Source organism: Glycine soja, chromosome 10, assembly GCF_004193775.1.
Source record: "Glycine soja cultivar W05 chromosome 10, ASM419377v2, whole genome shotgun sequence".
NCBI classification, from domain to species: Eukaryota; Viridiplantae; Streptophyta; class Magnoliopsida; order Fabales; family Fabaceae; genus Glycine; species Glycine soja.
The window spans coordinates 31,856,416-31,871,408 of record NC_041011.1 but is presented as its reverse complement, the minus strand read 5'-3'; the positions used below and the strand labels follow the sequence as shown (position 1 = coordinate 31,871,408).

At 34.4% G+C, this 14,993-nt stretch overlaps 1 protein-coding gene across 1 annotated transcript; it reads left to right on the top strand.

Moving 5' to 3' along the window:
* The first annotated feature begins 4,583 nt into the window (after positions 1–4,583).
* LOC114371636 (protein NDL1-like) lies at positions 4,584–14,401 on the top strand. The gene is made up of 11 exons (XM_028329008.1): positions 4,584–4,671; positions 5,448–5,553; positions 6,453–6,529; positions 7,921–8,049; positions 8,224–8,321; positions 8,425–8,513; positions 8,695–8,755; positions 8,959–9,036; positions 9,129–9,185; positions 14,186–14,241; positions 14,353–14,401. Exons 1-11 carry the CDS (start codon positions 4,584–4,586, stop codon positions 14,399–14,401), a joined length of 888 nt encoding a protein of 295 aa, XP_028184809.1.
* The last annotated feature ends 592 nt before the right edge of the window (positions 14,402–14,993 follow it).

The window sequence follows — 14,993 nt, the reverse complement described above, 5'->3', positions numbered from 1 at the left end:
TAGCAGAGATACGCGTCTTGATGAACATATTGGAAAGACGGTTAGATCTTTCCCATCGTTCGTATAATGCAATTTCTTCTGAAGTGCTAGAATCCATAAGCTCAATTGGCTCATCCTTACGGAGAGCATAGTCAAGGTCGGCAACCCCTAAATGGAAAAGAACTTGTTCCTTCCATTGCTTATAGTTTTCCCCCATTAATATAGGAACCTCATTTTTTATCATCGAAGATTATCAAAGATTGAATTATAAGATGTAACCAAATATCAATGCTTATAATAATTTAAAATGCATGTGAATCAATACATCATCAAAATATACTTGTGGGTTAAGATTCTAACGCAGAAAAATTCACTTTATTTCTTTATGATGAAACAAATAAATCATCATTGCATCTCCTAATATGTGTGGGTTAATTAAGAGAAAAATTTATTTCATCCTAATTGATCATGAAATTTATAATAAATTCATGTGGGAAAATTCAATATAGTAAACACAATCAATTACAAGTTATCATATTAATCCTCATGTGGTTCCTGTAAGTATAATCTTAAAATGGATGTTATGGCTACTCCATAAAATATATCATCACTAATATGATATGCAACAATGGAAACACATGTACATAATATAATGCCAAAAGGAAAATCCTTTTACGGTTTGAAAATGCAATAAATGTTTTTAATGGAATTAATCATGCTTGTATGTTTTAAAGGAAAAATGTACAATCAATTAATAAAATTAAAAATATACTCACAAAATAGAAAACAAACAATTTGATTTTTTATTTTTTTTAAGAAACATTGCAATCGTAATTTAAAAACTACCATCGCACAGAACATGCCTATTACTAGAACAAGGTTTAATATTTAAAGGCTTAACTGAAAACCATAACAAATAGCTAGACAGAGGAAAACCTGGCTCTGATACCGAATAATGAATTTTGTACACCAAAAGTAGTATAACAATATGTTTAATTTAATTAGGTTACTAACCTTCATCCATAGCTCTTTCCATAATTCAACAAATGAATTTGATAGCACTCGTAGTTTCAATTGCAAAGAATACTTCTAGCCTTTAACATAATCACTTTAGATGGAATGGGTATTGTTTTCTGGTGTTTTTAGACTAGGGACTATATGCCTATTTATATAGATCAAATTTTATCCATCATAAAAAAATGATTCTATAATATGAGGATGCAAATATACTCTCAACAACTTTATAATTAAAACTGACATTTTCTTACCAAATTTGACTAAGTCAAGTGGTTGAGAAAACAGAAAAAGTGGGTTAGAAAAATTAGGATCACTTTAATTTGATTTCAAAATCAAAACTAATAGCTTAGTCATGAGATCCACAGAGGGAACATCTTCCAAGTTAGTGTTCATCCTTTGGAAGTTGTGGGTAACATCTTAACTTCGGTCACTCCTTCTCTTTACCTCTTCTTCTGCAAACAAACCCAGAGGAGTTGTGGTGGTGGTCGGTGGATGATGAAGCAAAGATGACAGCGAGGTGTGAAGAAGATTTCATGGTGAAATTGGAAGGGGAAAATGTGAAGTTGTAGAAAGTGGAGGGAAAGCGAAAACGGAGGAAGAAGCATGGTGTGCATGGGAGTGTATGGGAATGGAGAATGGAAGATGTCACTATTCACTGTGTAAGTGTTGCCATGGCCTTTATTTTGCATCTCTCTTTGCCGTCAGAGACCTAGAAGGAAGAAGATGGAAAAACCGTCTTACAATAAAAATCCTCTAAGATGGTTTTCTCGAAACCTTCATCAAATAGTAGTTTCTAAGATGGTTTTTGTAAAATAGTCTTCGTTGAAAAACCTCATATTTACAAAATTATCACCGCCTTACATACTAAGACGGTTTTCGAGAACCGTCATAGAAGGTGCATCGTAAAAAACTATTTTTTTAGTAGTGGTTGCACAACAGTAGGGAGATAGATATATATGCAACTGTTTGATTTTTAGGTAAAAGGGATTAGATACCCTGTTATCTATATTGAATATATCATCTTTTTTTTTTTGGCTGATAGAAAAAAAAATTATTATACCAAAAAAGAGTGCAAAATTCAACAACCCATGGCTTTGTTGGCCTTAACATTTTCTTTGTGAACTCTATAAAAGATATAATTCTTCCATTTCAAAATAAGTGATTATATAACCCATACGAAAATGATGTTTATATATTTCAAAACAAATATCAAGATCAAATCAACATATGTTTTGGCCTTCACTCTCAACAATACATTTAGAAAGAAACCCAAACTATACTAGAAATAAATCAATTCTTTTGTTCCTTGCTTGAGGGGCTTGTTTCAAGCCATAAAAGGATTTCCTTAATTGTTTTGTTTTCCCTTTACCTCGAATTAGGGAGGTTTTGACACATAGGCTTCCTTTTTAGGAGATTCATTGAGGAAAACTAACTTCACATCAAGTTTGAACAATCTCCACTCCTTGAAATGGGTCAATACAACCACTAACTTCACTATTTTAAGCCTTGCTACTAGTACAAAGACCTCTAAAAAATCCTAAGTGGTTGGACTACACCTTTTGTGGTGTCCTATAAATTATGTCTCCATCGATGAAGTTGTTTATAGAAACTATTTTGAATTTGAGAGGCTTGGCTCTAACCTAAAATGCTTTAGCTAATAAAGGAGGATTTTTTGTATGAGATATTCTCTTGAGCAATTCAAATCTTTTTCACCTTACAATTTGTTTGTGACATTCCTTCCTTACAACGAGCTCCTTCAAGTCGATCTCCTTTAATAGATGATGAAGCTAGCAATTTATGGTTGTTGAAAGGATAATTTAAGCGCTCAAATCTATGTGAGTTGTCCAATCACACTACTGGAAGTTTGTTTTTCTTCTCTTCCAAGTCTTTTATAAAATTTCATTGAGCTACATCCTTTCTACTCATATATGTTGTTGACAGGTTGTATAATCCAAATTGATGCTTTGCTAACTAGTCTTAGTGGAATCTCATGACTTCTTCTCATGAACTTGTTTGGGAGTTTACTTGTGCTGATTTTGGTAACTATAGTGCTTGAGCTATGAGGGTGAGGGCGAGGCAGTGGGTTACATGAACTTGAAACTAAAGCCACTTTCTGAAGTTAGGAAAAACTTGAACCCAAACTTGACCTCAGTGAGAGTAAGTTTTTCTATCAAAGTCAAGGCAAGAGCATACAGGTACCTATAGGTCAATTTTTAATTCCATGCCTACCTAAAACAAGTTGTCAATAGAAAATAACCTAATTTTGAAGGCTTAAGATAAATATGAGATATATGTTTTTGTCTCTATATTGATAAAATTATGATCAATGCTCTACTAGACATGAAACAAACATTGTATAAATTTTTTTGTCATAATTTAGCAAATTTTGCAAAATTGAATAAAATTTTCAATTTAGATAGAGTTATATATATAGGATGAAGATTGGACTAGTTTTAATTAAATATCTATCTTTGTTGACATTGGATAGTCTTTGATGAAAAAGATTTAATTTCATAGCTTCTTCCAATAAATTTTTTTAGCTTCTTGTAATTATAGTCGATGTCAAAAGTAAAAATCACCCATATTTAAAAAAATGGTTTTTAAAATCATCTAGTTTAATATATAATTTTATAACATTACCTAATTTGATAAAAAAAAAGTCAATAAAATTTTGTTGACAACTACAAACATACATAATTCATACAATGTCAAATGAAACTAATTATAATTAAATTCTCACTTTCTCAGGTTACCTAACGATCTATGACCAGTTATTCCTATGTGCTTAATTTATGGTATTAGATGACACACTCATCCTTATTGTTGTAGATTTTCTTGAAAAAAAAATCACACAAAAGCAAACACTTATTTTTACTTATTTATTAATGTGAAAATTACATTTTGTTTTTCTCTTTTTAATTATTTAACCAACTTAAACATGAATTAGTAGAAAAAGAAGACTTTTTTTTACCCATAGGTGGGTAACCATCTAGTTGTGCTACCAATCTTGCCATATAATAATGTTTTCAACAAAATACAAATGCAAAAATGTAATGCTTTTTTTAATTTAAATTTAAATATTCTTGATTGATATTAAGAAAATTATGATTGAGTGGCCATGTTGAGAGTATAATACAATATATATATATATATATATATATATATATATATATATATATATATATATATATATATATATATATATATATATATATATACATAACCATATTTTAACCTTATCTGGTTCTACTTTTGTTGCATCAAATTGGTTCCACTACTCAGATGCATCAGTTTCGACAATTTTGAATGCCTATGGAATTGGGAGATACAGACATTTTATGGATTGAACTTTGAACTTGATGTCCTTGACAACCTAGGTGTGAATATCAGACCAAGGAGGAGGATTTTTTTCTTAACCTATCATGTAGTGGTTTGACAATATTGTTCAAGTATGGAACAAATTCACCGACATAATTTAGACACCCTAAAAATCTTTGTAACTGGGTTTTGTCTAAGATTTGGTTTGGGAATTTGTTGGCAAACTCAATTGACCTATATATTGGTATAATTGTTCCCTGGTGGATATCATGACCAAGGAATCTAATTCTTGTTTGGAAAAGATTGATTTTGGTTTGAGAAACTACAAGACCATTTTGTTTGTTGATATTAATAAAGGTATGCAGGTGTTTAAAATGTTGATCAATGGTTTGAGAAAAGATTAACACATCATCAATGTAAACAATGTCAAATTTTGAATACGGATTGAAGATATCATTCATGATTTTTTGGAATTCTGAAAGGGCATTCTTTAGATCGAATGACATAACATTCCATTCATATTGCCCGAAAGGAACTAGGAAGGTAGTCTTGTACCTATTAGTTTCCTTTATCTGGATTTTCCAATATCTTGACTTCATGTCAAATTTTGAAAATATTTTTGCAGAGTTCAACCTATTGAGTAGATCCCTCTTGTTTAGAACAGGATACCTAATCCATTGTAAGGCTTGGTTCAAAGGTTTGTAATTTATGACTAAATGAGGTGTTCCGCGTTCAAGTTCTACTTACTTGTTGACATAGAAAGTAGCACAAGACCAAGGGCTTTTACTCTTCCTAATTAAACCTTTATCAAGGAGATCCTTGATTTGTTTTTGGCAATATTGAAGAAGTTCTTCATTCATTTGGGTTGGTCTGGCTTTTATGGGAATGTTTTTCCCTGAAGTCTTTCTCATAAGGGAGATCAACTATATGCTTTTTTCAATTCCAAAACGTATGTGGAAAATCATAGCAGATTGTTGATTGGATGTGTTTTAGCAGGGATTGGATTTTTTCTTTGAATTGAGATTTCTCTAGTTGGATTTGAATATTACTAAAGGAAACTTCATCCTTCAAAAAGTTGATTTGGTTAATTTTCTTTTCTATGAAGTTTATGTTTCTTGTTATTGGTTTGGTAGAGAAATTGAAGGTGATTTTCTTTCTCAAGTGCCAAGTGGTTATTCCTCCCTTGGATATCTGGAGAGGGAACGCAGATTTGATGAATGGTGTTCCTAGGATAACTTCGTTCGTAGGGTTTTTTACCAAAAGAAAGTTGGTTTTAATCCTAAGACCCTAGTTTTCTATGATTGCTCTGGATAGCTTAGAATTGATTTTTAATTTTGACCCACTTGTTGTACTCAATTTCTTCGAGGTTTTCTCAAAGAATTTCGTAGGAATTAAACCTTCCAGAATGCAGTTTGAGTCAACACTTGTATCAAAAAGGGCCATTGTATCCAGGACAAAGTCATTGATAATAATTCTAATATTAATATAGAACTTTTGGATTTTAATCTTGTTGATTAATCCCATGAAGATTTCATCATCTTGACCTTCATTTTCTTCTTTCTTGTTCTCATTATCCTAATCACTATGTTCTTCAAAATGAGAAAGAATAATTTGATGAATTTCTTGTTGTTGTCTGAGTTCTCTAATTTCTTATTTAATGTTATTAATCTCTATTTGGAGATCTTGGATAGTGGTTGGTTTGACAGAAGTATTTTCTAATCTTTTGATAATATAACTAACATCAAATTTGTTGTTAGTAATGAATTCTTTTGGTTTAGGTTTGGCTTCCAAAGATTTTTTAAGTTTATTCAAGAAGACCTTCTTTTCCTGAGGGCCTGGTATGGAATTTATTGCTTCAAACAAAAGATCCTGCTCTTTTGTCAAAGTGTTGACTTCTTGGATATCTTCTTCTTTCGAGGATGATGCTTGACCATCCTGCTAGATTTGGTTGAGATTTTCCTCTGAAGATACTTCTCCAGTTTCTTCTTCTGAGGTTTCGATGAGTAGATTATTAATCTGCTCTTTTATGGGTGGATCTAGGTTGAGGTTTCTTAGTTTCTTTTTCAACCTACAATATTTGCTTATGTGACCTTGTTTTCCATAATTATAACATACTACTTTGGTTCTGGGTTTCATAGTTGGTTTTGGCATATTGGTTTCCTTGCTGGTATCAGAGTCAGATGGGGAAGTAGGAATGTTTATCGTAAGGGAATCTGTATGCTGATTTCATGGATCTAGATGTTTGTATAGTAATTTTAATTTGAACAATAAATGTTTTGTATAGTAACTTTAATCTGAATAGTACGTGTTTGAATAGTATTCCTAGAAGTACAATAATCTACTATTTTAGTTGAATGATACTATAGCGGTAATTTTCGTGGATGAGGAAGGGCAGTAACACTAAGGTGTATTGTTTAAATAAAATATTAAGACATAATATACTGGTGGTTATGGGAATAAGGTTCAGATCGTACAATAAAAAGAGTTAAAATTATTCCAGATCCAAGAAATTTTGTAACAGAAACCCTTATGGAAATATTTCTGTGAACCCAAATGAAGGCAAAGATACTGGAAGATGTATCTTAGGATGTATCGTCTTTGACATTCATTTTCTCATATTTCTTTCCATGCTAGTTCTTCATCTTCATCCTCAACTTCAGATCCAAAAAGCCTAAACCTGCTCACTAAGCAAGACAACCTGACCCACAAGGTCATCCCTAAACATAATCTCTTCGATGAAGAAGTTCGCTTCGAGGAGATTAACCAAAACATGGATGATTGGAGCATTTCAGAAATCCCCATAGGATACATTATATGTTCATGAGACAATTAAAAAAAAACACAATTTTGATTATGTTATTAAAACTGTAGAAAATAACATTCCCCTAGGACAAGACATAGGGAAAGAATTCCATTTATTATCCAAAAACTCAATTTTTGAACATAGTAGGAAATATAAATACCTAAACATAGGATGTGTCCAGGTAGCAATCAAACCATTAATTGACATGGGCATAGATGTTGCATTCTTGATGTGTCTTAGAGATATTAGGCACAACAAATTTGAAGATTCTCTAATAGGGACAGTAGAAACTAGCCTAGGACAAGGACCAATCTATTTCAATTGTTATCCGAACAAAACGATGAGTCTGATGGATAGAAATATCCTTGACTCCCTATTCTTCAACATCCACTTTCATGGCTTAGACATGAAAGAATGCTCAATTCCAGTAGCCTTGATTTATAGGATTTAGTATAAGGTCATGAACATTTGTGCATCATGTGTCCTTCTCAAACCACAAAAAGGAGAGAGACAACTTTGTTTATCATTGATATGACAAAGGCTCATGTTTCTCTCCCTAGAACTATAAAATGGGATGAGGTAACTCTTCCTGAAAAATGGATCATGGATAAGGCTACACCTTCAATCCCCAAACCTGCCCCAAATAGCTTGAAAAAGGTTCACTTATGAATTTTAACATTGCTCAAATGGAGTGTATACTAAATAAAGGATATCCTTTGCTTTAGGGGAAGTTATTTTCATTCCTAAACTAAAAGTTCCAACTTCAAATTTTGGTACCATTTTCTCAGTCTCCCTGCGTGTAGGCTACATTAATTTTGGATTGCCATTTCAAGAGCATCATATTCGAACTGGCTGTGGTATTATGTCTGTCATAGTCTATGGCGATCCTGACAAACCAGCTTTGATCACTTATCCAAATTTGGCTCTAAATTGTAAGTGCAGCCAATTTATTTTCTTTTATCTACTTTCACTTGTTTCAAGATTATATTTATATTTTACCTTCTGTTCTAGAATTTGTCTGAGTTCCTTTTTAGGTTACATAATGATTGCATTGTTCGTGTATATCTGGAAATATGATTCAATATTTTACTTGTGTATTGGGGCAGATATGTCATGTTTTCAAGGACTATTTTTCTGTCCAGAAGCAGCTTCTTTACTGCTTCACAACTTTTGCATATATCATATCAGTCCTCCTGGACATGAGGTTTGTAAGTTGGTTGATTTGAATGTGTTTTTTATTGCATTTAGAACTGAATATTATTATTCATATAGTTTTCCCTCTGAAACTTCCACAAGAGTTCTTGAAGTTGGGAGCAAATGCAATTTGTGCCGAGGATCCTGTTCCTTCTCCTGAAGATTTAGCAGATCAAATAATTGAGGTCCTAAAGTATTTTGGGTAATTAGAATATAATTACAGTGTTGATACTTTATATTTCGGGGGTGGTTAGATTCCATTTCTCAGAAATCTTTCTTTTATATGAACAAAGCCTATTTAAGTTGAAGAAAAGTCCTTTTATTGGGTGAAATCCAATGTTTTTGCTATATTTATTAACAGCATGAACTATTTTGTTGTCTAGGCTTGGTGCAGTGATGTGTATGAGAGTGACAGTCGGTGCTTATATCCTTACTCTTTTTGCTGTATGTACACCATCATTAACTTAGAAAGGAAAAACTGTGCAATATATTTAATGCTTTGCAGTCTTATGATCAACTTATGAAGTCAGTTCTTTATTGATTCATTTCTCTTTGATATAACAAGGTTCATTTCAATTCCTTGCAGATTTTCCTTTATGAATTCTCCGATATGATAACATACTTAGAACCACTTGTGAAAATTTCAGGTGATGGCAAATTTGATATATTTCTACGGTATGTGTGGCTTGCTAAAAGAGTGTTTGCTTCAGCGATACTTCAACAAGGTATATATTATGATGCAATTGTGAAAGTTTCTAAGGTCTGCAGTATTCTCTCTTTATTTCATATGTTGAGTTTTCTCGGTCAATTTTAACAGGAAGTTCGTGGAAACGTTGAAGTTGCAGAATCAGAGATAGTTCAAGCTTGCAGAAAAGTCAGTGCTAAGCTAATTTAGTTTCTTCACCCTGTACCGCTAGCTCTATAGCTATTAGCTGGAATGTGCAGATTGCTATTTGCTATTCCTTTTCTTACTCTTTCCATGTTTGTTGTATTCATGTTGCTTTGCATTGGTTCTGTTGGAAATAAGGCTTTTTATGTTTAGGAAAAGTGTTTAGGAATATTGGAGACTTTGAATAGAAACTTGATAGGAAGGAGAATTCTTTATGGAGGAGAGAACTTTGTATTTTTGCTTGATACAAATGTGTAGGATTACATCTCTATTTATACTACTCTAAGGAGAACTCTAGACACACTAATTCTAGAGAGTTCTCAACTCTAGAGATCCAAAGAGTATTCTAGAGAATATTAAAACCATAAGAAATATCTAGACACTCCAAACACTACAAGAATTCTCTAGAAACATGACCCATAATTACTTAAGCCCAAAATAACTAAGTCCAAGGAACCAAATAATTAATTTAGGCCCAAATCAAGTTTATATTTCAACATCCCCCCTTAAACTTGATTTGTGACTCCAAGCATACTCCTTAGCTTCACGAAAGTTTCCAACTTGAGTGGCTTTGTGAAAATGTCGGCAGCTTGAACTTGAGACATCACATACTTCAACTTTACCTCCTTCTTCTCAATGCATTCTCTTATGAAGTGGTAACGGGTGTCGATGTGCTTACTTTTTTCATGAAAGACTGGATTTTTTGCCAAAGCGAGTGCTGATTTATTGTCAACACATATTTCCATAGGTTCTTCTTGTGGCATTTTTAACTCTTTCAACAAGTTCCTTAGCCAAATTGCATGACAAACGCATGATGTGGCAGCGACATACTCAGCTTCACAAGTTGATAGTGTGACTATTGGTTGCTTCTTTGACATCCAAGTGAAAGCAGTATCTCCCATAAAGAACACAAAACCAGTAGTGCTCTTTCTATCATCCAAGTCTCCACTCCAATCGCTATCACTATAGCCAACAATGTTATAATTGTCAGAAGAGTAATAGTGCAAGCCAAAGTTTGTTGTACCTTTGATGTATCGAAGGATTCTCTTTGCCGCCTTGAAGTGAGTTGTGGTTGGAGCTTCCATGTAGCGACTTACTACTCCTACAGCATAGAGAATATCCGGCCTTGTACATGTCAAGTAACGTAAACTTCCAATCAAACTTTTGTAAAGAGTTGGATCCACATTCTCTCCTTTTTCATGCTTGCTCAACTTGCTGCCACATTCCATCGGGGTGCCAACTGGATTGGCGTCTTCCATCTTGAACTTCTTAAGGACTTCTTTGGCATAGCCTTCTTGGGTGATGAAAATTCCTTTGTCTTCTTGATTTACTTCGATGCCGAGATAATATGCCATGAGCGCCATATCCGTCATCTCAAATTCATTTGACATATCTTTCTTGAACTCTTCGAACATGCTTGGATTGTTCCCTGTGAAGATCAAGTCATCTAAATACAAACACACAATCAAAATATCTCCACTTTGCGCTTTGATATAGAGTGCATGCTCATATGGACACTTGATGAAGTTCTTGTCTTGAAAGTACTTGTCGATTCGAACATTCCAAGCTCTCGGTGCTTGCTTGAGACCGTACAATGCCTTCTTCAACTTCAAGACTTTTTCTTCTTGCCCTTTTACTTCATAGCCCAGTGGTTGCTCAATATAGACTTCTTCTTCGAGAAAACCATTCAAGAAGGCTGACTTCACATCCATTTGATAGATCTTCAATTTATTTTGGGCTGCCAAAGAAATGATCAGTCTAATAGTTTCAAGACGAGCAACAAGAGCAAATACCTCATCATAGTCAATTCCTTGTCTTTGACTATAGCCTTTAGCCACCAATCTTGCTTTGTATCTCTCCACTTCTCCTTTAGCATTCTTCTTTGCCTTGTACACCCATCTTACTCCAATTTCTTTGTGTCCTCGTGGAAGTGTAGTAAGTTCCCACGTATCATTCTTCGTGATTGACTTGATTTCTTCGTCCATGGCGTCTTTCCACTTTATGTTTTCCGCCACTTCTTGATAGCTTAGAGGCTCACAATCACCAAAAAGACAAAAGAGGTTAATGTTGTTTAGGTTTTTGGTTACCTCATAAATCTCTTCAATGCTCCTTAGTCGCGGTGTCCTCTCACTTGAACTTGTTTCATCCAGCCTTGGTGTCGGTGAGGCAGGTGGTGTAATATGTTCCTCTATTATTGATTGTTCAATTTCATCATCTTCTTCAAATTAAGGAAGAAAATCATACTTATCTTCTTGAACACTCCAATCCCAACAATCTTCTTCGTCGAACTCCACGTCGCGACTTATGACGATCTTTCTACTATTTGGATTATAGAGCTTGTACCCCTTGGATCTTGAGTCGTAACCCACAAACACGTACTTCTCGCTTTTATCATCGAGCTTTGTCCTCTTTTCGTCTGGAACATGGGTATAGGCAATGCTTCCAAACACTTTGAGGTGAGAGATCCCGGGCTTCCTTCCACTCCATGTTTCTTATGGTGTCTTCTCATGCACGCTTTTTGTTGGGGAACGGTTTGTTAGGTAAACTGCACATGCCACTGCTTCAGCCCAAAACTCCTTCGGCATCTTCTTGCTCTTGAGCATGCTTCGCACCATGTTAAGTATGGTCCGGTTCTTTCTCTCTGCTACTCCATTTTGTTGTGGCGATCTTGGCACTGTCAGTGGGCGACGGATTCCATGGTCTTCACAATATTTGTTGAACTTATTTGAAGTGAACTCTCCTCCTCGATCAGATCTCATGGCCTTGATGGAAAGACCACTTTCTTTCTCCACGAGGGCTTTGAACTTCTTAAAGTTTTCAAACACTTCTGATTTCTCCTTCAAGAAATAAACCCAGGTTTTTCTGGAATAATCATCAATAAAGAGGAGAAAGTACTTATTCTTACCAAATGAATTGGGTTTGATTGGTCCACAGACATCGATGTGTATGAGCTCTAGCGGCTTTGTTGCTCTTGTTGTTGATTCCTTTGGAAAACTGTTACGAAATTGCTTCCCAATTAGACATCCTTCGCAAAGTTGGTCTGGGTGGTTGATGCTAGGCAAGCCTCTCACCATCTCCTTCTTCGCTAAACGTTCTAGATCGTCGAAGTTGAGGTGCCCGAACCGTAGATGCCATAGCCACGAAGAGTCGGTATAGCAAGCCTTGAGACACTTTGCCACATCATTTTGAATGTTCAAGAGGAACATTCTATTCTTTGACATAGGCACCTTAGCAATCAAGTTATGTCTACAATCTCTTAAGAAAAGACTATGTTCTTTCAAATGGATGTCATAGCCTTTCTCTAATAATTGTCCCAAGCTCAAAATATTATTCTTCATGTTAGGCACATAGTAGACATTGGATATGAATTGATGACTCCCATTCTTCAAACGTATGAGAATTTTACCTTTGCCTTTGACTGGTATCTTTGAGTTGTCTCCAAATGAGACATCGCCAGTTGCCGCTTCATTGATCTCCACGAACATGCTTTTATCGCCGCACATGTGGTTGCTTGCTCCGGTGTCGAGGTACCACTTGTTTCTTTTCTCTTCAAATTTGTTTTGGCACGCGAGTAGCAAAGTTTCTTCTTCTCCGCCTTTTTCTTCTACAAAGTTAGCTTTCTCTTCAACCTTCTTCGAGAATCTACACTCGGATGCATAGTGACCAATCTTGTTGCAATTGAAGCACTTGATTTGTGATTTGTCATACCTCGACCATGAATTTCCTCTTCCACGACCTCTTGTTACTTGTGGATTCCAACTTCTTTCTCCATTGTTGAATTTGTTGGAGTGGTTGTTGTAACCACCTCTTCCTTCTCCTCCATGTCCTCGTCCATGTCAACGATCTTGGTCGTGACCTCGTCCTCTTTGGCTCTTGTAATTTGCATAGTTTGCTTCCTTTACGTTGAGTTGTAGTAGTTGCTCCGTAGCCTCCTTTTGTTTAATTTTTCTCTTTTGTTTTTCTTCGTATGCTTGTAAGGAACCCATGAGTTGCTCAATAGTCATAGTCTTTAAATCCTTGTTTTCTTCAATGTTGGTAACAATGAAGTCAAAACTTGGATTTAAAGTTCGAAGTATTTTTTCCATGACCTTCACCTCATCAACATCTTCACCATTTCTTTTAAGTTGATTGACTACGGCCAATACTCGAGAAAAATAATCAGAAATTGACTCGGACTCCTCCATAAACAAACGCTCAAAGTCACCTCTAAGAGTTTGAAGACGAATCTTTTTTACCTGCTCAACTCCTTTGTTTCAAGTTTGAAGCTTATCCCATGCTTCTTTGGCCGTCGTTGCGTTGGATATCTTCTCAAATGTATCTTCATCCACCGATTGATAAATGAGAAAGAGAGCTTTCTTGTCTCTCTTTCTTGACTCCTTCAACATCTCTTTTACACCTTGGCTTAGCGAGGCTTCATCTTGCTCCTCGAAGCCATTCTCTACGATATCCCACACATCTTGAGCTCCTAGTAGCGCCTTCATCTTGAAACTCCAATTATCATAGTTGTTCTTTGTAAGCATTGGCATTTGGAAAGGAAAACCTCCATTCGCCATCTTTTGAGGATCTTGAAGCTCTGATACCACTTTGTTGGAAATAAGGCTTTTTATGTTTAGGAAAAGTGTTTAGGAATATTGAAGACTTTGAATAGAAACTTGATAGGAAGGAGAATTCTTTATGGAGGAGAGAACTTTGTATTTTTGCTTGATACAAATGTGTAGGATTACATCTCTATTTATACTACTCTAAGGAGAACTCTAGACACACTAATTCTAGAGAGTTCTCAACTCTAGAGATCCAAAGAGTATTCTAGAGAATATTAAAACCATAAGAAATATCTAGACACTCCAAACACTACAAGAATTCTCTAGAAACATGACCCATAATTACTTAAGCCCAAAATAACTAAGTCCAAGGAACCAAATAATTAATTTAGGCCCAAATCAAGTTTATATTTCAACAGGTTCTTTGTCATGTTTCTTTTCCAGTGGCTGGATAAGAGAAAAAGAACAAATGCCTTGCGGTTTCTTGAAGCAATTAATCAGTAAATCTCTCTACACATATTTGCTTCCCCGTTTCTAATTTTGTGTAAATGTAGTGTTAGTATGTGAAATGGAAAATTTATGTGCTACAACTTTGTTTTGCCAAATTGTAGGAGACCTGACATTTCAGATGGATTAATTGGTGCTATTAGGCTGCTATGAAGTGGCTTGATGTGCATGTTTATATATATATATATATATATATATATATATATATATATATATATATATATATATATATATATATATATATATATATATATATATAATCTTAAAAATAGACAAAAAAATAATTAAGGAGAAGAAAGAGTAACTATTAGAAGTACTGAATACTTATTATTTTACTATGGCATTGCAGTTGAACCTGAATGGATCTGGAGCTGGAGTTTTAGCTCCTAATTCAGCCTTCTTTGGGAGCAGCTTGAAGAAGGTTATTGCCTCAAGGGTCCCCAACACCAAGATCCCCTACGATTACATTAGCACTGGACTTCGCCAGTAATCACTAGTCACATATTTACATATTTATGATCAATTTGTATAAACTTAAAATAAGTCATTTTAAAAAATAAAGACGGCTTCTGCCTCTATATCCAACTATAAATTTGACGTACAGTAATCACTGAGTCGTTTTAACCTTCACATTAATTTGACGTACAGTAAAGTTTTATTTTCATATTTTACTTTATTTTCTTTAATTAGTTACAATGGGGGAAAACTCAAAATTATAAGGAAAAACTATCCATTCTAACAATTA